At 37.6% G+C, this 24,529-nt stretch overlaps 1 protein-coding gene and 1 non-coding gene across 12 annotated transcripts in view; one reads left to right on the forward strand and one right to left on the reverse strand.

Moving 5' to 3' along the window:
• Positions 1-24,529, reverse strand: part of PWWP2A (PWWP domain containing 2A) — a 34,375-nt gene that overhangs the window by 5,524 nt on the left and 4,322 nt on the right. For 6 of the 11 annotated variants that reach the window (XM_070793934.1, XM_070793941.1, XM_019965340.2 and 3 more), the window contains one exon: positions 10,086-11,780. In XM_070793934.1, coding sequence (XP_070650035.1) covers positions 10,100-11,780 — 1,681 coding nt within the window. In that variant the 3' untranslated portion in view covers positions 10,086-10,099. Of the gene's footprint in view, positions 1-1,821; positions 1,974-9,088; positions 11,781-20,692; positions 20,922-24,529 lie in introns of those variants that run through there. The other 5 variants (XM_019965338.2, XM_019965339.2, XR_011567782.1 and 2 more) reach the window with 4 other exon arrangements.
• Positions 17,439-17,568, forward strand: LOC139184289 (small nucleolar RNA SNORA33). Its single transcript, XR_011567878.1, has one exon. It is a non-coding gene; the product is annotated as a small nucleolar RNA SNORA33 (small nucleolar RNA).

A 24,529-nucleotide genomic window follows, 5' to 3' on the forward strand; every position in this document is an offset into this window, starting at 1 on the left:
AATTTTAACTCAACAGATTCCTTAAATGATGTTCAATAATGAGGTTATTTACCCTTTTGTTTATGGGGAAACAAATATACTATTAGCTATAACCCAACAGCAATCACACAAGTAGAAATATGAATGCACAAAAAATTATCTTTTGAACCTCTCTCCCTCCATGGGTAAAACTTAGGTTTCAACAATGATTCTAAAGAATCTCCTTTTCACATCTAGGCAAGAGGGGGTCAAAAAGCTGCATCAAAGAATAATCTTACCCTATGCATTAACCCTACCAGTGCCCAGAAATGCTGTGAAAATATTAACATTCAAGACCCCAGTCCACAGAGCCTGGCCTGTCTTTTGTGCTAATGCTGAGTTTCCCCTCAAAGCTTTTAGGGTCTCAAGGTTTTTCTTTAGAATTGACCACACAGGATCCATTAGGAAGAACCAGGAAACCCTGACAGTGAGGTAGTAAATAGGAGAACCTCATGGAAGGCAGGGATTTCACTGGAAAGTACTTATTTTTGTCCTTTTTAAGAGAAAAGCTTACATGCAACAATGGCAACTACTCCCTGGGATGCAAGCAAAGACATAAAGGGGCAAACCAGAACAGGTAAGAATTTCCCTTTTTTAGAGCACATGAAGGAATGAAGTAGAGGAGGTCACACTCTTAGAGCAAAGCCCAGAATTAAAAACTAAAGAACTAAAATTACATACATCCTGCTGCCTCTCTTAATACAGAGTAGCATGATGCAACATGAACCACCAGGAAAAACATTTTACAGTAGACATTCTGGTTTTTCAGCCTCAATGCTGTTTTTCTAACCAGTTCTTTTTTAGGGTTTTAGACAAACTGCATAGTTCTTCCCAGCATTCCAGGACTCCCACCAAGATGTGCCACTCCCAGCTGGACTCCCTGCTAAAAACTAAATGGTGAGGGGAAATCACAGGTTGGTAAACAACAGCACCTCAAAAATGAGCCGCAGATAGAAATGACTACTCTCTGGAAAATACAACCACAACACACACAGATCAAGGCCTTGGAATGTGAGGTATTTCCCTGCTAGAAATGGGAAACGATCTCCTACTCAAATCACACCAGTGGCACTAAGAAGGAATGTTCAAGTTAATGTCCACTTTTTCACCAATTGGCAAAATATTAAAATAATAAACACCGAGGTTCCAGGAAACAAGAAAACCAAAAACTGCTAATTTATGCTACTTAAAAGCTGAGAAGTATACCTCTGTAGCTCTAATGCCTTTGGAAAGTCTTCCTAAGAGGACTTCTGCCCCACTGAGCCCCACCAGCTCAGACGCTGCTCATGCCTTTGAAGGCCTTCTGAGATGGTGACTGGTCATCAGTACACAAGTGTCTGAAGCACAATTACTCTTCCTCATTCAAGAGCTGCAGTGTTCATGGGCTTCTTACTATAACCTCCATGACCTCCAGCCCAGTTGCTCTCCACAGGTGACTGTTGAGACCACTCAGATCATGCCACTTTTAGGTATCTGATCATACTATGATTAGTGGGATTTTCAGATTTAAAAAATGGCAACCCACTCCAATACTCTTGCCTGGAAAATTCCATGGATGGAGGAGCCTGGTGGGCTAGAGTCGGACATGACTGAGCGACTTCACTTTCACTTTCAGACAAGAAAATTTAAGTTGTTAAAAAAAACTTTATACTGCATGTATGTTGCAGAAAGATACTATCCGAAGCTACCAGAATGAAATTTCTATGCCACATACAGAAAGTGGTAGTTATAACAGCAAGTATTTATGTTAAGTGTTAGGGCCAGGCACTTTATTGCTCTGAACATTGAAATTCTCACAATTACCTTTTGAAGAGGTAATATTTTTCTCCCCATTTCACAGATCATGACACTGAAGTAACCTGCCCAGGATCACACAGCTTGGAAGTGGCAGATCCAAGTCAGGTTTTGCATAGGAAGTCTATCTAGCTCAAGAGCCTGTACTTTCCACCATGTGCCTGAAAAGTGAAAAAGACCGATCCTTTGCTCAATTAAAAGACTGATACCAAGTACTATTAGTGCAAAAATGTTAACAAACATTCCAGCTCACCTGCATCTGGCAAGTTATATTCTCATAAGTATCCATTTCTATCATTTACACTCAACAGGATGATCCTCTCACATTTCTTAAAAAAAAAAAAAAAAAAAGTCTCCCCAGGCAAGCAGGGGAGGGAGGGGAGGAACCCTATTATAAAGTACAATAGGTAACGTACCTGGGGGAACAGGGTCCTGGGAGGGGATGGGGATGTGCTCCGTGCTCCTTCCAAGCTTTTTCAATAGCTTTTGTGCTCACTTTGGCAGCACATTTATCAAGCTTTTTTGGTAGCTTTTAAGTGAATCTTTGTGCTGCAGACAACTAAGTGAGGGATACTGAGGATTACAAAATTATTTTAAATATTTAAACAACAAAAAGACCTTGCTAAACCTTGATGTGCATTATAATTACAAGTTTTTTAGTTTACATGAAAAAATTATAATACAGCTGTAACACTTGGCTATGTAACTAGGGGTACCTAGTTTTACTTCTAGATAGCTACACCGGATAGAAAAAAAATCACAAGGAGGTTTAAATGACGGTTCTGGTAATAAAAGCGCTCTAAGATTTCTAAGTCAATAAAAGGAAGTTAACTGTCACATTCTTAAAAGGAAAATTCCATTTTTTAATGAGATCTTACAAATATCAAAAACTTAATATTTATGTTCAAACTAAGCTTAAAGACAAGTAATTTTAGAACTAGCCAGTTTTCAACATTGAAGTTTTATGGTTTCACAAACCAAAATGTCTAAAACAAAAGGCCCACAAGTTAGACTACATATACTACAGCCATCTAATTTATTCTGTGAACAGTGAGAATTTGACTCAAATTCACTGTTTCAATAAATCCTGGTAACTTCTGAATCTGGTTTCATTTCCTTTACACATCCCCACAACCAGTCTTTAATTTATGCTAGCATGACATAGGATCATATAAGAAAAAACTCAAGTTTGGCAATTAGTTTTTTCAAAGATTAATTAGATGCATTAAAACCTGGCTCTATCCAAGATGGATTTTAAGACAGGGTATAAAAATTCAGTATTTCCTACCAGAGTGTGATAAACAAGATGATCTCAGAATTCCAAACAGAATTATCTACATATGTCAAGGAATATCTGTTTTTTCATTAGTAGTACTGACATAAAAAGTGGAAAAACAGTACCCATATTATGAAAATATGGTAAAGAGTGGGATGGTATGTAAACAAGTTTTGGAAACTAATTAATTCCATTACTAAAATCATTTAAATGATTTTCATATTCACAAAATTGTTTTTGTCATTAGGAAGTGATGGTTTTAACCCAAAACCTACTCTGGTAAATACAGTCATAAGCAGGGCAAAGACTAAGAGAGTTTTGCCAAGAAAATGCACTGGTCATAACAAACACCCTCTTCCAACAACACAAGAGAAGACTCTACACATGGACATCACCAGATGGTCAACACCGAAATCAGACTGATTATATTCTTTGCAGCCAAAGATGGAGAAGCTCTATACAGTCAGCAAAAACAAGACCAGGAGCTGACTGTGGCTCAGACCATGAACTCCTTATTGCCAAATTCAGACCTAAATTGAAGAAAGTAGGGAAAACCACTAGACCATTCAGGTATGACCTAAATCAAATCCCTTATGATTATACAGTGGAAGTGAGAAATAGATTTAAGGGCCTAGATCTGATAGATAGAGTGCCTGATGAACTATGGAATGAGGTTTGTGACACTGTACAGGAGACAGGGATCAAGACCATCCCCATGGAAAAGAAATGCAAAAAAAGCAAAATGGCTGTCTGGGGAGGCCTTACAAATAGCTGTGAAAAGAAGAGAAGCGAAAAGCAAGGAGAAAAGGAAAGATATAAACATCTGAATGCAGAGTTCCAAAGAATAGCAAGAAGAGATAAGAAAGCCTTCTTCAGCGTTCAATGCAAAGAAATAAGAGGAAAACAACAGAATGGGAAAGACTAGAGATCTCAAGAAAATCAGAGATACCAAAAGAGCATTTCATGCAAAGATGGGCTTGATAAAGGACAGAAATGGTATGGACTTAACAGAAGCAGAAGATATTAAGAAGAGGTGGCAAGAATACACAGAAGAACTGTACAAAAAAGATCTTCACGACCCAGATAATCACGATGGTGTGATCACTGACCTAGAGCCAGACATCCTGGAATGTGAAGTCAAGTGGGCCTTAGAAAGCATCACTACGAACAAAGCTAGTGGAGGTGGTGGAATTGCAGTTGAGCTACTTCAAATCCTGAAAGATGATGCTGTGAAAGTGCTGCACTCAATATGCCAGCAAATTTGGAAAACTCAGCAGTGGCCACAGGACTGGAAAAGGTCAGTTTTCATTCCAATCCCACAGAAAGGCAATGCCAAAGAATGCTCAAACTACCGCACAATTGCACTCATCTCACACACTAGTAAAGTAATGCTCAAAATTCTCCAAGCCAGGCTTCCGCAATATGTGCACTGTGAACTTCCTAATGTTCAAGCTGGTTTTAGAAAAGGCAGAGGAACCAGAGATCAAATTGCCAACATCCGCTGGATCATGGAAAAAGCAAGAGAGTTCCAGAAAAGCATCTATTTCTGCTTTATTGACTATGCCAAAGCCCTTGACTGTGTGGATCACGATAAACTGTGGGAAATTCTGAGAGAGATGGGAATACCAGACCACCTGATCTGCCTCTTGAGAAATTTGTATGCAGGTCAGGAAGCAACAATTAGAACTGGACATGGAACAACAGACTGGTTCCAAATAGGAAAAGAAGTACATCAAGGCTATATACTGTCACCCTGTTTATTTAACTTCTATGCAGAGTACATCATGAGAAACGCTGGGCTGGAAGAAACACAAGCTGGAATCAAGATTGCCGGGAGAAATATCAATAACCTCAGATATGCAGATGACACCACCCTTATGGCAGAAAGTGAAGAGGAACTAAAAAGCCTCTTGATGAAAGTGAAAGAGGAGAGTGAAAAAGTGGGCTTAAAGCTCAACATTCAGAAAATGAAGATCATGGCATCTGGTCCCATCACTTCATGGGAAATAGATGGGGAAACAGTGGAAACAGTGTCAGACTTTATTTTTTTGGGCTCCAAAATCACTGCAGATGGTGACTGCAGCCATGAAATTAAAAGACGCTTACTCCTTGGAAGGAAAGTTATGACCAACCTCGATAGCATATACAAAAGCAGAGACATTACTTTGCCAACAAAGGTCCGGCTAGTCAAGGGTATGGTTTTTCCTGTGGTCATGTATGGATGTGAGAGTTGGACCGTGAAGAAGGCTGAGCGCCGAAGAATTGATGCTTTTGAACTGTGGTGTTGGAGACTCTTGAGAGTCCTTTGGACTGCAAGGAGATCCAACCAGTCCATTCTGCAGGAGATCAGCCCTAGGATTTCTTTGGAAGGAATGATGCTAAAGCTGAAACTCCAGTACTTTGGCCACCTCATGCGAAGAGTTGACTCATTGGAAAAGACTCTGAAGCTGGGAGGGATTGGGAGCAGGAGGAGAAGGGGACGACAGAGGATGAGATGGCTGAATGGCATCACTGACTCGATGGGCCTGAGTCTCAGTGAACTTAAAGTTGGTGATGGACAGGGAGGCCTGGCGTGCTGGGACTCATGGGGTCGCAGAGTCAGACAGGAATGAGCAACTTGATCTGATAGTTCTTAAAAATGGGCACCACTAGCACAGTGCAGAACTATAGGTTGGTTAGGAAGGAATGCTGGAAACCAGGCTGCCAGAACAATACCACTCAAACTTAGAAGATTTCTATCCAAAACCAAATTACAGATGGATAATAGTGACAACTACTCAACAATGTAGATGCACTTAATGCCACAGAACTGGTTAAAATGGTAAACTGGGTTAGGTATATTTAATGAGTTTTTAAATACCAAAAAAATAAAATCTCAGCAAACTACAATGATCTATTAATATAAGAGAAGAAATGAGTTCCACCTACAGTCACAAAAAAAGTAAACAGGAAAAAGGCCCTGTTTGAGTCTATAAAGGTTAAGTCTCTTACTTGAGTAAACAAAGAGCTGAGCTGTTTCTCTTCTCATCTCAGCATCAACTCTCCATGGTAAAAACACCAAGACTTCCTGGAAAACTAAAAATGCATAGATCATCTATATCCCCAGGACTTTAACTGCTAAAGCTTCCATCTGTTAACATTTCTGTTCACTCTTTGTTGAAATAAGGTATACAGTAAACATACACAAGCAAACAGAGTATAAAGAGCCTAGTAACTAAGTCAGAATGAGGTAAAAGTAATTGAGACAGCTTAGCTGTTTTATTTCTCCTGACAACTGGCACGGCACCAGCCTCCTGTTCTATTTCTGAATTCCCTCTATCAGGCATTTTAATTGTTTTAATATCAACCATACTTGTACAGTCCCAAAGAAAAAAGTAAATTTGTCCCAACTTACAAATAGGGTCTTCAGAGTTTTCTGGCAAATCCCCTACTGGAGACCACCACTGGATACAAATCAGAACACTGTCCTCACTTTACATATTACCAACTTTTCTAGACATTTCCCAGTCTCTTCTCTGCTATGAGTAGTAACAAATGTGAACCAATGCAGCAGGAAGTATAGAGAAATTCACAACTTACAAGGGAAAATATTATTTTTTAGATCCAAATTATTGGTTTCTTAAGGTATTCCAGTTCCCAACTCAGGTATTTAAGGATGTATATGTATATAATGGAATGTAAATGTGTTCTTCAGCATAAGCACCAGCTCAAATATGGGTGCAACTCAGTATTTTCACATTAGATATTCAGACTTAATGTATACATTCATTTAGTTGATTTTAAGTTCCATATTCCTCTGCCTGCAGCCCACCCTCATATCTATATTCCTACTGTCTTTTCTACTCACTACTATAAACGTTATTCAATATCCAAGTAGGGACACTGTCAAGTCCTGCAAATGGGCTTCAGACGAGTGAATTCTACTTTCTCTGTTTCACTGATAACTTAGATCTCTGGTTCTACATCTATAAAGAGCTCCTTCCAAATTTAAACCAGACTCTTTCTGATCTATAAATTCTAGAAAACTAAAACACACTCTGATGCTTTACATTTAGAAATAGACATCTCTAGCCTTCATAGCTTTTACTTTGCTTAGTTTTTCACCCTTGCTAATCTTGTTCTAACCAGTCTTCTTGGACCACTAGAGACTTGGCCTAAGCCTAGTATTCTCTCTGTTCAGGGGGAAATACCCACTTGGTTGTCTCCACAGATATCAGATAGTAAAGAAACTACCTGCAACGCAGGAGACCTGGGTTCAATCCCTGGGTTGGAAAGATCCCCTGAAAGGGCATGGCAACCCACTCCAGTATTGTCTGGGAAATCCGATGAACAGAGGAGCCTGGCAGGCTACAGTCCATGGGGTCACAAAGAGTCAGACACAACTGAGCGACTATGCACAACACAAAGAGCCAAGTGTCTCCTTTTTTGTCATTAAAAAGAAACTTAAAGAGAAAAATGACTACAATTACCCAATCCAATTCTATCTCCATCTACAGTGGACCCTGGACAAATATATCTTACCTGCTTAAAAAATTTCTCTTTGAATAAAACACTGTTTAGTATGCAGCTATTGGATTAGTGTTTAGAACATAGAGTACATCTTAAAAAGATTACAGAATTTCTTTCAAACTAGTTTCCTTATTGAAAATTCAGATGAAATATACCAGACTGCTGGTTTAAAACTGAGGGCTTACTTGGCATGATTAGAGATCATGCACAATTGTGATCATGCTTCAACTTTTTCCTCCAAGGTATGGATTGTATCAAATTCAGTTTTACTTTTATATTCAATCATGATTTTTTCTTCTTTCCCCATGGCTTCTGAAACAAATTTAGTTCATCCCACAAGAGCATTTGCCCAAGCACTTGACTCCATTAGCAATATCCACTGTCCAAAGCATGTTAGGATAAAACTCACCTGGATCATTTCATGAGACGTTGGAATGACATAACTTAGGTGACTCTGCCTATGTTTAAAACTTCCTAAACCTTAGATTTGAAACTTTCAAAAAATAATGAACAAATTCACTAATCTGAAACAAATACTCTGAAAACCTTTAAGATACTTCCTTAAAACTCCTCAATCACACTGAACTTCTTTCAGCCTATAATCAAAGAATTTAAAAAATACTAGTTATTTCTGTTTGCAGGAAAGAATATGTTCAAGTGAAACATCTTTTTTAAATTGTGTGTTTATTATAATCAAAAAGCATTGACTGAGTTCCCCAGAAAAAATTCTACTTGTAGAAATCAGTACCTTACCTTAAGGAAGCTGACAGACTATTGATTTCAGTCTCCATTAAAATCTTTTCATAATTCCATAGGAACTACAGTATTTCAAACTGGTTACTTAGGAATCCACAAAAAGTTGCTCTCTTTAAAAGTTCCAAGTTTCCAAAAGTGTCAAATTGACATTGTATCATACTTAAAGGTTAAGTTGGATGCATACAATATGAAACCAACTTACAAATATTGGGAGAAACTTGCCTCTAAAAGGCCATCAGATTTTTCACTAAGAATAAAAAAATCTAAAAATGGAAAATAAGAGATCAAATCTTAGGGACAGATGGACCATGTAGAAAGTAGTTAGCTAAGTTACAAGCCCCAAAAGCAATGATACCTGAGGCAGAAGATCAAGCAGAAAAGAGAGTCTTTGTAATTACCCAAATGTAAAACAAACCAAAAAAAAATGAAGCATGCGGTGAAATATTAAAGCTAAATATGAAGTAATTAAAACCCATGTACTTATGAGAAATTGGCTGGAGGATGGGCTCAAATCTAGAAGCTTATCAGACCTCTAAACTACAAAACCTCATTTTAAGACTATATTGATTAGTCCCTCATTTGAATTGTATCTATGCTCAGATTATATATTCCCTGATAGGGCAAACAGGAAAATATAGGTGATTTTTTTTTCATCTTCTCTATATACTATTACAAAGAATAATTCTCTACCATCCTGAAATTTTTCAAAGCTTTTTGAGAAACACACACAAATAATTTGGATTTAGTCGATTTTATTTACAGCTTGTTTTTTTTTGTTTTTTTTTTTTACATTTCAAAGCATTACACAATTACAGTTTCTCATTTTCTGACCTGCAAACAGATAACCTTAAACGGAAATATTTTTTTAAAAATTATCAAACTAGGTACATCCAGAATGCAACAATTACATATATGACAATTAATTCACAAAGTGTAATTTACCAGGACATATCCTAAGAATTTAGGAACAGCCAGTCAGTCAGGAGAAATCTGACCAAATTTAGCAATCAACTATTTACATATCCAAAGACAAATCTATCTAAACTCCCAAACCAGAAGTTTGAAAGTTTTTGTTAAGTCCCCACTGGACAAGAGAGAGGGCGCGATGATTCAGACCTAGCCAGCCTTGACAGTCTTAATCCTCAGGACTGGGCTGCTTCCCCAGTCTGCACCTTCACAGCAAGCAGCTCAGTTTGTCAGACATCCAAATATCAAACTCCTGTGCCATTATGCACGTATTAAGTACTGATTAATAAAAACTAAGAAGTCATTAAATATCACTATTCCCCCCAGCTCACCAGCCCTTAACATCCCAAATATGCAACCTGTGTCACATAGTGACAGGCGATATTTTATATATGTATGCATCTATGTACACACACATACATGTACATGTGTGTATATACATATACACATACACACAGTACTAGGTACAAATGACAATTAACAGTCCCTGCAAAAATTCATTTTCAGTTGAGGCTATGGCTCCTATGCCTTGTGATGGTTTTAGACTTCAAAACTGAAAAATACTGCTAAAATCTCCTTTCCTAAAGACAAAATTTGATTGCTTGTTCAGTTTAAGCTTCTCTGTCTAAAAATGGCTATAAGATTAAGTATAAAAAAGCAGCCAACTGAGTGCAGTTTCTCTCTCAGGTTTAGCCAAGCTGTCTCATAGAAGTTACCCCTCACTAGACTAGAAAACCTGTGGCGCCTCCCAAAGGTTCTTGCCTACCTTACTGTCCATGTTCACGATTCAAACTGTGTCAGCAGAGCCCGCACTTCAGGGGTCAGCTGCTTGGCAGCCTTAGCTGCCTCTGTGATAGCCTTGCGATACAGGCCCTTTCTCTTCTTATTAAAGCGTGACTGGAAGTTTTCTAAAAAGGGGGAGAGTTGCGAAAGAGCCAGAAAAGATGTTGTTGGAGACCCAAACCATGAAATACGGGCCTCCTGTCGGACTAAAATGCCGCTATCTTTCCGGCTCACAGTTATGGTAAGAATACGGGCTGGCCACCAGGGGAAGCCATATATCTTGGCCCAGACAATGTCCCCTACACATATGGTCCTGCCATCTGGTGTGACGCACTTAGAGACGTTTTTGGAAAAGACTTTCATTTTCAAGGAATTACTGAGCTTTTTCTCTTCCTTCGAAGAGGAGGAAGTGGAGGTGGAAGGTGCATGCATACAGCCTGGAGGAAAATCAAAACTTTCAGAAGAACTACACTCAGAGTTGGAGGATTTCAAATCATCTGTGCTATCAATGCTACACACTGAAGCACTGGAAGAGTCAGACTTCTTTTGATTTAGGGTCATGTAAACAGAGATACTGCTTTTGCTGCCCTTTCTGCCCAGTGTCTGCGGTTCCTCCTGCTCACCAGGCACAAGCACTTCAGTTGTGTCCTGAACCCCACTGCTGGCCTCTTCAGGGCCTGTGGAGGGACTCTGATTTTCTGAAGGGGCCTCACCTGCTGAGCGGGTAGAGGTGCAACGGGACTGGGGCTTGGGTGCCATCTTGCTGCTTCGCATTTTCTCCAGTCCGGTCTTCAGAGAAGAGTCATTTTCTTCATTCCTGTACCTCTGGGGCTTTAAACGAACCCGGGGTGGAAGAGAGCCTGAGCTAGGGTTCTGATACCGACGTGTGAAATGAACTTTTGAATGCGCACTTCTGGATGTAGAGGTTTCACTCTGCTTCTTCTGTGCCTTTTCTTTGGCAATTTTCAGCACTTCCCGAGCTTTTGCATGATCCATGTTTTTATTCTGGAGCACTTTTTTAGTATTTAACTGAGCTTTTGATGTATTTGCCTGAGCAGAAACTTTGACTACTCTGCCTCTGCTGTGAGGAATATTTGAAACCTTAACCACAGCACTTCTTTTCTGGCTTTCATTTTGGCTTCTCCCATCCACCTTATGGTCAGTTTTCAGTTTTTTGTTCACAGTAGTTACGCTTTCACTTCTCCGTTTTTTATCTTCATATTTAGAAGGGTCACTTGCACTACCACCTTTCCTAATTTCTTTTTTTTCAGCAACAACACTGTTTTTACACTTGTCACACAAAACTTGCCTGGGTCGTAGTTTAATAGCATTCATTATTGAAGTAGGTTCTTCCCTGTACATTTTTCGTTTGGGTCGCTTAATTTTCCGAGGAGGCGGCTGAGGTATTGATTGGTTATATGTGTCCCTGATAAACAAAGGGGGAGGATAAGGTGCTCCTTCATGGAAGAGAGGTGGTGGTTTGGAAGTCCACAGGCTTTCGGCCAAGCTGAGCTCAGGAGGCGGGACGGGAGAAGGGTCATTGGGAACAGCACCATTCACTTCACACTTGACTTCTGTCCCTTCTTGGAATGTATTACTTTGGAGCTGCATGGCTTCGGGTTTATCCTTATATTCCCTTTTGGGAAATACTGTCACAGGGATCCCATGGGGCCCAAACCTTTGAAAGAAATGAAAGGAAAAAAAGAAACCATTAAGTTAGCATCTACAATTCCATTTCTTGAAAGACCACCTACTGTTTATGTGACCTTCCTTGAAAGCTATTTCACTTTAAAAAACAATCCAAAAACCTACGGATGGACCTCCCCACAAAAGTCCCAAAGCATACCATTCCATTTTTTTTGTCTTACATTTTGGCATACACTCAACAGGAAATACTCAATAGTTGCTCTAAGCAATGCCATGATAGCTGCTGTTATTTCAAATAGGTCTTTTCAGTCTTGAATCAGTAAGGAGTTTCTGTCCGACAGCTTAATATTTAATGTCATTTGCTGTAACACTCTCTCAACTAGACATGTCCAATAAATGCAACTATAAATGTGTAGTATATGGATCTTCCTCTGGTTATATAATAGCTTTCAAAAGCTTCACAAAGCAAATTTGGCCTTACCTACTCCAAAATATTGAATCAGTAAAATCCTATCTCAACTTTATTGTTTAAACCCTAAAGATTCACAGGTATTTACTTTACTGTTCTACCCTAGCTCATCCCATTCATCCACCCCGCCCTATCCCCAAGGGGGTGGGGGTGCAGGGAAACAACACAGAAATATTAGAAATTCAGATAACCTCAAAAGCAGAGAGCTACAGAACTATGGCTTTTGAGCTTTTTAAAATCACATCACACATTAAGAAATATCTTCACGTTGCAATCCAATAAAATGTTTATGCATGTATACATGCATGCATACATATGTAAATGCACACAACTGAGCAAAAGCGTCACTAAATACTTAACCTTACAATATGTTATACATAATTGTATTTTTTTCTACTCTGGTCTATTTTCATTTGTTTTGATGCTAGTCAGATGCAGTAAATGGATTTCAGAACTTTACAGATCCAAACCCAGTTTGTGAAGCAATGGTAGAGAACAAAGTCTCTACAATGATCAATTTCTAATAAAACAGGAGTCAAATAACCTTGCTTCTCAGGTGGACTTACTGTGGTTTGATCTGCCTGAGCTGAACATCAAGAACCCTTAAATCTAAACTTGCTATATACGCAGAATCTTGCACATAAAAATAAAAGCACACTACCAATTTCATCAAGTACATGTTAACGTGCTAATTTTAAGCACTAATTGAGTAAAACAGTATTGAACACAATACAGTTCTAATGCCAATCCTCTAAAGCAAAAGTGCGTAGAACCCAAGAACTGGCTTCAAATAGTCAGATGGAACCCCTGACCTTATTAGATGCAAATGTTTTATATAGATCTGTTTTTCTGGAGAATGGTTGAGTCTTGGTTCTCACATTCTCTAAACCATCCTTATGTCCCTGAAAATGTACTGAATTCTTCACTGGAAAGAAATCTTGAGTTCTTAGGGCTACAGATACCTAAACTTGGGCAGGGATACAGGAAGAGCCAACACCAGGATATTTGGTTCCAAGGCCTGAATGGTTTTCTTCCTGAAGTCTTTTGTTAGCTTGACTACCACAAACCAGCAACTTTTAGCAAATATAAGTCACAAAGGAAGAGGAACGCCGTCTTTACCTAGGGTGGGACAAGTTTGGGTCTGTGCTAATCCACAAAGGAAAGACAAATTCCTCTCTATGTCAGACTGCAAAATTAAATTTCAACTGTATACTTCAATACCAAAAAAAAAATTTTTTTTAAGTAGCTTTCTATTCCAGGATAGCATTTTGTACCCAAGTGTTTGCTTCCTGACTACTTAATTGCAACGTACTTTGAGTATTTGCCCTTATACGTAAGTGCTCAACACTTTTTCAAGATGACAGGAAGGCAAAGGTATTTCTGTGTTTTCTTCTGCAGCGACATAAAAAACTTAATGAGGTGAGACAACTATTTGTATTAACAGAATTCCCTAATTTGTATAAGCCATCATTTTGTCCCATTATACTTTCACTTATTTCTATAATTGAGAAAAGAACAAATTTCCTTCCTTTCATTAGGGATAACTAAACTGCAATCATCTTACTTTGTTGTTTTTTTTTTTTAACAACTTTGTATCCTCAGGCAGTCCTGAACCCCTCTAAATTTAGTTTTTGCTTGTATAAAAGAAAATAGCACTATTTCCTACCTTAGAGAATTCAGGGAGGTTAACAGGTCAATAAATGTTAACCATTTTTCAAGTAATTTAATTTTACTTTCAACTAACAATTTACCTGAGTTTCAGATCCTTTTCTGTGTATCTTACGTATCATCTGGCCAATTACTTTACATCTGTTTATGTCAAATAAGCTGTGAAATCTCATATGTCCACCTTCATGCAGTTTTTAATAAGAACATTAGTTTCCCCACTAGATCTTTTGCCTTTCCCTCTCATGCATATACAAGTATTACATATTTTTAATAACATAGGGAAGCACTTGATTGTATAATGATAATGGAAAAAAAAGAGGCCAAAAAAGAGAGGGAAAAAAAGAAAGAAGCCTAACTGGTAATTGTGGGTAGTGGATTGGCAAATATTTTTTAAACTGATAACAAAACTTCCAAAAAGAACCAGAATGATAAATTTAAGAGGAAAAAGGCATCAATGTCCTACTCCATCTTAGTGATCATTTTGGTTACCGTTCCAGGAAGAACACTTAATACCATGGCTGTTTTCAAACTAAGTGTGGAAAGGCTGGTTGCAAAATCAACAGTCATGTCTATTTGTGAGTCATGTCTATGATTTAAATTTTTAAAAATGTGTAAATATATGTAACTGCAGTGCATCTGTCTCATGTAATATGTGTATATACGGGGTCACAGATAAAATACATTCGTTACTATGCTCAAGTATGAAAGCCAATGACTTATGAAACTGTAACCTTAATAAGAATATAAAGTAGCAACAAAACTATGGTCTTCTAAAAACCCTAAAATCTAATTTCTCAAATACAGTTGGGGAAATCTACAACACACCATGACTCAACGGTGTTTGAAAAGGGAGATTCTTAAGCCCTGCCCCAAGACTGAATGTGCAGACTCTCCTAGGCTGGAACACAGGATCTAAATTTTTAGCAAGTATATCTGCTTTACCTTTTTCTAAAGTGAAGATATTTATGTCCCATGTAAATGCTCAAAGGGTGGCCTCAGCAGAGGAAGATTTTAATGATCAGTGGAGAGGAAGAAAGCAGACTAGTATCCCTTGCATGAGCTTTTTCCAAAAGAACTTTTTACAAATACTTCAAGCGTCGAGTAGAAAGATTCAAACCATCTCTCTTTCCCCTCCCCTTCTTTGTGCAGCATGAGGATCTTTATTAACACATTAGCAACAACTCATTCTAACTCCTATCCATTTCCAATCTTTAGTACCCAAATCTTCTAAAGGAAAATTATTCAGGTATTATAGCTTAATTAAAAATAGCTTTTGGATATAAAGTAGACAGGAGACCTCCCTGCCCTACTTCTGTGGATTCCTGTGAATTTAGTTCAGAACTAGTTTAAAACTAGCCATCATCTTAATAATCTAGGAGTAATGAATATCAAAATTCTGAGGGCAAATAATGGGGCTTAATAGTTATTTTGTGTCAAAGCAAGAGAAAATCACTATGAAAAAGAATCTTCAGCCAATGCAGATGTGAAACAATTGCTCAGAAAAGAAGTTCAGGCAAGTTAGTTGAGACAGACGCCAGAGTTCCGTTTGAACCAAACCTCCCTCCATTCAAGTGTATGAAGGAAAGACAAAGGGAAACCTCTCTCTCTCAGAATTCTTTTCTCTTATAAAAACCTACAGTAGGAAAAAATTATATGAAATTAACCCATTTTTTTAAATATCTAGATGTACTTATTTCAAGCAGATGTTTTCAGAAATCTACCTCCCTCCTTAAATCACCAATAGGTTCAATCATAAGGGAGGGAAAACTAAAGCAAGCTGATTTTGGTTCACAGTGCATCTCTACAAGATTGGTTGTTAGGTCAAATGAAATTATTTCAATATCAGCTACGTGAGGTAGAAAATTAAAATACAATGTACATATATGCTTCAAAAAATTAAACACATCTACTTCTGAGTATTTAGCCAATAACTGGAAGAAGAAAAAAAAGGTTTCTCAAATATCTCAAAGATATTTGCACACACACATACATAGCAGCATTCACCACAGGCTAAAGATGGAAACAACCCAAATGCCTATTTACAGACAAATGTATAAAGTACAATGCACTATGACTCAGACTTAAGAAAGGAATCCTATCACATGCTACAACATGTATTATCCTTGAAAACATTATGCTAAGTGAAATAAGTCCATCACAAAAAGACAGTACAATTCCACTGATAGTAGTCAAACTCACAGGAGTTACTTAATGGGTACAAAGTTTCAGTTTTTTAAGATAAAAAGTTCTGAAGATCTGCTTCACAACAATATGAATGTACTTAACACTGAACTACATACACTTAAAGAGTATATTTTACGTTTTTACCACAATTAAATTTTTTTAATTGTCTAATGAAGAGGGGCAAGTTTGATGAGAAGCAGTATATTTCCATGGTGATAAAGGAATTATTACTGCAAGGGAAATAGTAATTATGATGGAGAATAACAGAAGAACACCCTGACCTGAGAGAAGACTCAAACGGAACATCACCAGTGAGGCCACATGACCACAGACCCGGTGCCCTGAGCACACAACATTGCCTGTTGTGTGAGCCTCTGGTGAGTAAGAACAGACAACTAAAGGGAGGAAGAGTCCCCATTTCATACATTCTATATTATACTGCAACTAAATGCAGTACATTTACTCAAGGAAAAAGTTTTAAAGGACACTTTTGGGAAAATTGACAAAGTAATGAAACATGAGCTACAAAACAGATAAATGTTCTCTTATCAACATTTCCTGAATTTGAAAACTATGCTGTGGTTATGTAGGAAAATATCTTTGATCTTAGGAAATAAATGCTCAAATATTAAGGGGTAAGAGAGAAGATGTATGCAACCTACTCTCAAACAGTTCAAGAGAAAAACGTGTTTATATAATGAATGATAAAGCAAATGTGGCAAAACGTTAAAAATCAGTGCAGCTAGGATAAAAGAGTTTAAGTTCTCTATTTTGAGATTATTTCAAAGTGTAAAAATTATTCTAAAAAGTATAATCTTAAATTTAGTTTACACCTCAGTTCCCTCAAAACTTTCAAGCAGGGAACTTCCCTGGTGGTCTAGTGGTTAAAACTCCAAGCATCCACTGCAGGGTGCACGGGTTCGGTCCCTAGTTGGGAAACTAGGGATGCTGTGGCACAGACAAGACAAGGAGGAAAAAAATTAAAACCTCCAAAGAAGTATATAAAAAAGAAAATTTGTTCTGCTTAAACATAAATGCCCACAAACTCACCTCAACTACCACTAAGCACAAAATCTATTCAAATACAAGTATGCTAATTAGTCAGATAGTATAAAACTAGTTCCCAGCCCTAGGATCAACTGCAGTAGGTGAGACAGAATGCATGAGTCCCTGCTAAAAAAGGGTTCTAGACCAGAGGGAAAGAAAGCACTGAGGATTATTGGCTAGGCAATGAGCCTTGCAATAGACTATACCTGGAAGGGCCCAAGCAGATTAAGTAAAGAGCAAAACAGGAGTGGCAGAGAGTGGTTGCCTGTTTTTGAATGTTGGTAACCAACTACAGTTAGGTTTTAAAAAAGCAAAAAACTTAAGCCAGCCAAAGAATCTGCTTACCTGAATGTGTTTCTGCAGAAATTTAGAAAATGCTGGCAATAGGAAAGCCATGTTACGAGCCTTAAAGACATTGAAGTCATTAAGGTCCCTGAAAATGGCTACAAGGCATTTTAATGGTGGGAAATACTTAATAAGATGTGCTATTTTTTTTGTAAAGTGAAAGTGAAGTTGCTCAGTCGTGTCTGACTCTTTGCAACTCCGCGGACTATAGCCTACCAGGCTCCTCCGTCCATGGGATTCTCCAGTACTGGAGAATTCCAGTACAGAATACTGGAGTGGGTTGCCATTTCCTTCTCCAGGGGATCTTCCAAACCCAGGGATTGAACCCGGGTCTCCCACATTGGAGGCAGACGCTTTAACCTCTGAGCCACCAGGGAAGCCCCTTTTTCTTTCTTTTTTTTGTAAAGCTTCACTGTAACTAGTGCTAACAACTTGGGAGTTTGTAAATTTTAGTAAAGCCACATTTGTTTTTTAGAAAAAAAATAAAAAAGCAAAAAATAAAAAGCCAACAGGTGATAAGATGCAGCACAGGAATTACCCATCAGCAAACTGACACCCCCTTCCATAGGAGACAGTTCAGAGGCTTACACAAGCAATAAAACACAGATAATCCATATAGTGGGAAAAGAGGACATGTTGATGAGCGTGTGTATGAGGGAGGGTTAGGTAAGAGTGCAAGGGAAGAAGAGTACTAGTCTCCTAAAAAGACAATGCCAGTGCAGGTTTCTGATTACATAGTGATGGGACCAAAAGTACAAATCACTTGTTAAAAAGTTCAGCTGTTCTAGTCTGGTCCCACCATTTAATAAGTGAAAAGAACACAAAACATCTTCCGTTCCCTAAGTTTGAAATTTGTCTTCATCAAAAGTGAGCCCTTTTCAATTATGTTTTAGAAGCATGTAATAAGCAGGACTAAATTTCCCAAATGACACTGTAACTTTCTCTTCATGACAAAGCCCATAATTCCCTCAAAATCCACCTGCCCCAAGGGGTTACTGGAAGAAAAAATTGAGACACATCCCTCACCATCCATCATGAAAACTCCTACTTATCTCACTCCTTCATAAAATATAAATGTCATCCTTCCTTATTAAAATGGGAAAGTTATACTTCACCAGTATTACTTGAAGCTTACAGATGTTTTCAAGTTATTTGAAGATGCAGATTATACTGCAGGCCACAATGCATTAGGTTGGGTGGCTATTCAAGCAAACCTATTTAAATGACTGTAACAGCTGCTGTCATCTTAGTTCTGCCACTTAATAGCTACTTCATAAAACTATGAATAGTTAACAACTATATAGTACTTTGTGCTAGGCACTATTCTATTTACAGCAACTGATTAATCATCACAATTTGTAGCTGATGAAAAACTAAAGCACAGAGTGTAATGACATTCCCAAGATCACATAGCTAGTTAGCAGTACAGCCAAGATACAAATCCAGGCAGTTGCCCCCAAAATCAGAATCTTAACCACACTACTGCTGCTTCCCCTTACTTCATCAAGCTACTTAACCCCTCTCCTCCACCTCTAAGGGAGTGGAGGAGCTAACAGGCCCACATACTGTTTTCTGAACCCCATCGAGGTGGACAGGCCTCAGAATTTTTCCCAGCTTTCAAAAGATAATAAGCACTGATTCATCAAGCATATTACTAGTTCAGCGGTGAAATGAAACAACTTCACGCTAAATGGGATAAACACATATAATATCCTCATATAACTTCAGTCAGGTTAGGTTTTGCCACCAAAAAATTTAACAGAAAATTGGTTTCAGAGCTTTTTCAATATTGGAATTGAAGTAACTTGATAGAATTGTCAAGATTAATTGAGTATAAATAATTACTGTATACTAGGCCTGGTGGGCTGCCGTCTATGGGGTCGCACAGAGTTGGACATGACTGAAGTGACTTAGCAGCAGCAGGTATAATATATGATAACTATTATTATAGTAAAATTAATACATATCTGAGACTTCCCTGGTGGTCTAGTTGTTAAGACTCTGCATTTAACTAAAGGGGGCATGGGTTTGATCCCAGCTTGGGGAACTAAGATCCCTGGTTGGGAATCTGTACAGCCTAGCCTAAATAAATAAAACAATATTTAAAAAATAAAATATATTCAATTTTGTTAACTGAGTAAATGGATATTTTTAATTAAAAGCCCCAAGTATTATAAAGGCAATCTGCAAGGACTGTGGGTACCCAAATGGGTGAGGGAGGGAGGGAAGATGACTTTAGCAACATAAAAACAAAACATCCACATATTATGAACAAGAATGCCAGGAAAAATTAACTAGGGGTGGGGAGCATGGACAGGCTGCATAAGTTTTAAAAGAACATCTCTGTAATCCTAAGGATCTACTCCATCTTCTGAAAAGTCCATGCAATTCCCTTTCATAAATATAGTTTTTGGAGGAAAAGAAAAAAGAGGTTAATCGTGAATAATTTAGAGTTTAAGCTCCCACTCATATACCTTCAACTAATCCTCTGAAATAGGGGTCCCCAACCTCTGGAATCTAATGCCTGATGATCTCCAGTGAAGCTGATACAATAACAATAGAATCAAGTGTACAGGAAATGTAATGCACTTGGATCATCCTGCAACCACCCCCCGACCCCAGTCCAGGGAAAAACTGTTCCATGAAACCAGTCTCTGGTGCCAAAAGGCTGGTAACTGCTGCTCTAAAAACAACTACTTACCTGGATATTCTGGAAATATGGAAACAACTATAAAGAAAACACACTTCCTTCTTTTTCAAAGCAAAATGGTCATAACATCTGTATGGTACTCAAATTATTTAACTCCCTAACAGTAAATTCTTTTAAAATAACCATCCAAGAAAATGATAATGACCATGAAGCGGCAAAACGTTTTTAAGAGCTGACAAATCTTGACTTCACTTTTGTATAACATCACTTAGAGAAAGATACTTGAAAATGAACACTGGTATAATAAAAGAATCTTAATTATCAACAAAATACTCATCAGTTTTCAAACACTTGGAAAGAATTCCCTTGGTCCTGGCTCTAAGACACCAATACATAGTCTTAAGTTCTCTATGTTTCCATTATTATTTCTATGTACTTTTGATATTTCTGTATTATATCCAGTAGGATCTATCACACAGAGGTCTAAGTTATTTCTCAATGGATGGACTTTTTTAAAAGCAACTAATTCAATTAATTTCACTATTTCTGTTTTACCACAAACAGGTTTCCAACAACTTACTATAGGTTAGTCTTTAAAGTCTTTTCCAACTCAATCATCCAGCACTTAATCAATGTGATCTTGTGCTCAACAAGCTTCCAATCTGACATTTTGTGATTCCTCCCATGAAGTAGACTCCACTGTTGCCAGGACCAGGCCAACCAAGGCACAACATTTAAGACCTAGGACCATATATGAAGAAGAAACCCCATTTTCAAAAATGCCCCAAAGAGTTCACTAAATTGAACTAACTGAAAAGCAGCTCACAATTTAAAGTCAAGCAGCTACTCTTGGTGGCGTGAGAACAGAGCGCTCTGCCATTCCTACCTAGTAGGGTAACTCCCCACCACAATTGTAAGCTAAATGACAATGGGAAAAAATAGTTATATGTATTCGAAGTAGAACAAGGCTGTTTGTAAATCTTAAAGAATTGTATGTCATTCAAAAACGCATCCTCGGGGACTTCCCTGATGGTCCAGTGGTTAAGATTTCGCCTTCCAATGCCGGGCAAGGAGGTTCGATCCCTCCTTGGGAAGTTAAGATCCCACATGCCTCTTGGCCAAAACACCAAAATCTAAAACAGAAACAATATTGTAACAAATCCAATAAAGACTTAAAAAAAAAAAAAAGGCTCCTCAGTGCTTTCCTATTCAAATCACAAAATGTAGTTCTCAGAAACCACTGTGACTATCAGCTGTTCATCTTATTCCATGAGCAAAAAGGTGTCTTCGATACACCTGCTAATTCCTACCACTTATAGTTTTAGGCAATTAACTTAATCTCTGAGCCTTGGTGTCTTAATCTGTGAAATGAAGATTAATAGAATTTAACTTCATTGGACTTCCTAGAGTAAAATGAAACAATATCTACAAAGTACCTGGCACAGTGCCTCGAATGGGAGTGGGAAATACATAGTAACTATTGTTAATTATAGAAAGTAAAGCTTGGCAACCTTTTTAAATGGTGGGAATAAGCAGAAAAGAGAAGTCAAATATTATAGGAATTATTTGTTTTAAAAAAGGCTAAAAGACCCCACAATTTTGTTAAGGCCACTTGGTCCAAAGGTAAAGAGACAAAAATTGACTTCTTAAACTTCTAGTAGGCAATCAGACTTAGGGAACAATTTGCAAGTCTAATTACCAGTTCTACACAAAGGATCTGACCTGCCACCCAAGTGGCCCATGTATTGCTTACTTTGTAACTACATTCCAGTCAAATTACCCAATAACTTTAAAAACAGGTTTAACAAATTTATGGTCCTACTATCTTGGCAAAACTACCCCTAAAAGTCAGTTATCTCCAAATATGCTCTAAGAGTCATCTGTATCAGAATCAGCTTGTTAAAAACAAATTGGTGGAGCGAAGCTCAGAAATCTTAAAGCACATTTGTTTTGAGAAAAACTGCTCAAAAGATTTTAGCCAAAACATTCTCTATTAAATCCATCCAGAGTATAATTTAACCTCCACTTTCCTGCATGATCTGCCACTAAAGCAAGCTCTGTTCTGGTGTGCCTGAACTAATGAGGGAATTAAGATAGAATGGGACCAATAAATATCAAGAAACAAGGATGTACTTCGGAGGCACAAGTTAACTACTAAAAATATCTTTCATTTTTAATCAATGTGAAATTAACTCAGCCATAACAGAGAAGATGAACACAAATTCTTTAATGGCCCCCCGCAGAAAAGCTGATCTCAGGAAGATTAAACTTAGTTCCATCAAGAGCATTGCTTTAAGACAGTACACAGTGAAGTATGGTCTTATTCACACATAAAAGGCTGAAATTTAACCTCATTTTATTGGAGACCCAACTCCAATAAAACATGCCTGGCATAATTTGTGTGTAACACATCTAGTTATCTAGTCTACAAAATTCATTTTCAATACTATGATATTACAAGATTCTTTACATTCAAACTAGACTTTTAATGTTCAATAACTAATCACTTCCAAAAAAATCACTGTAGTCCAACCAGCAATGAAGAGTTCACTCTCAATACAATATATATACAAGTACAGCAGTGGCTGTCCTAAAGCTGCCTGGGTCAAAGTGATTGGCACTCATCTCTACGCTATTTTACTGTCGAAATTCTTTATCAACACATTTGGATATAAGCAGAATAATCAAAAATATTTTTAAGTGTTTTAAATATGCACAACTCAACACAATCATTCAAGCATACTACTTCAGGGCCTAAATTCTCAGCCTGGACACTTAGCATAAGCTACTCATACCACTACTCACTGCTTCACCAGAATGGCTGTATATTTTTCCCACCAAAAGTAGGGCTATTGCACCATACGTTTCATGATGTCTGTAAAGAAAAAAAATTATTGTCTTGGTTTATATTTCCTTAAAAAAACAAGTAAATCTATAAATTGTCGTAAGAATTTAGTGAAATCTGAAGTTGTCTATTAAGAAATCACCTCAGTTCTTATTAATGCAACCTGCATATACAAAAGTCAGTTTTATAAAAGATCATTTCCAAAATACAACTAGCTACAATCTTTAATAAGTACGTACCACAAAATTAAAAATGCACAAGGACTTTTAAGCGTTAAGCATTTACTTCATGATCCCTTAATTCATATCAGTTCCCAAAATACGGGATCAGAAAGATTTTTTAGGACTTCAACGTAGCTTTATAACTTTAAAGATGTGAAGAATAGTAACAAACAGTTTAAAGATCCCTCTTATAGAAAGAAACCACAGGTTTCATACATATGTCCCTTCAAAAGACTCAGTGGTAAAGAATCTGCCTGCCAAGCAAGAGACCTGAGTTTGATCCCTGGATCAGGAAGATCTCCTAGAGAAGGAAACAGCAACCCACTCCGGTATTCTTGCCTGGAGAATACAATGGACAGAGAAGCCTGGTGGGGCAGAGAGTCAGTCACAACTTACAGAAAGACTTATTTTGTTTCAAGTATAGATTGAGAAGCCTGAGAAACTACATGTTCAGAAGCTCTGGCTGAAGGCTTTTGCCCTCAGCAAGTTATCTTGCCTGGTTGAACTTTTCTATGTTTGGAATTACTAAAGTTGGAGGTGTGTTTAAGGGAGAGGCCTAGAAGTCTGCAGGCAGGCAAAAGATATCGTATCATTTCTACTGACCCAAAACAAGGCCCTTGGGGGCCTGTAGGGGGCTACAGTTGTCCCATCTGTTTACTCCTGAGGGAAAAGAACTATTTTTAAAATGTTATGGAAATGCATCCAAGGGGATGCAATTGGAAGAAAGTCACAATGTGGAAAATTCTACCAAAAAGGCTATGGATTAACAAATAAACTGCAAGGGAATAAAAGTAATGGTAGGAGAACTACAGATGAAAACCTTAAGGAACTTAACCAATTGCAATGTAATAAACTTTACTTGAATTCTGATTTGAACAAAACTTAGATGTTAATTTTGAGACGCTGACTGCATATTATGATGTGAAGGAATTGCTACTATATTAGATATGACAACAGTAGTACAGTTAAAATTTTAAAGTCCTTATCTTTTTAGAGATCTGTACCAAAATATTTATGGTAAAATGATGTTTACGATTTGCTTCAAAATAACCCAGTGGAGGTGTGTGTATGATAAAACAAATCTGGCTAACAGTTGACATATGTCAGAGCAAGGAACATCCACTTACCATAATACCATGGATGTTTATTTACCATAAGAAAATTAAATATTGTACAACCAATGATTATTCTGTCTAAAATAAGCATTAAGACAGTTTAGCAACCTGAAGGAATGTTTACTATATAATACTATATAATGCTAGATGAAGAAACAAACGTACCAAAGTCAAAATTTCAAAAGCATAAGGTTAAGGAAGAAAAGACAATAGGAACACCAAACTACATTTGGGAG

This window comes from Bos indicus, chromosome 7 (assembly GCF_029378745.1).
Source record: "Bos indicus isolate NIAB-ARS_2022 breed Sahiwal x Tharparkar chromosome 7, NIAB-ARS_B.indTharparkar_mat_pri_1.0, whole genome shotgun sequence".
Classification (NCBI taxonomy): domain Eukaryota; kingdom Metazoa; phylum Chordata; class Mammalia; order Artiodactyla; family Bovidae; genus Bos; species Bos indicus.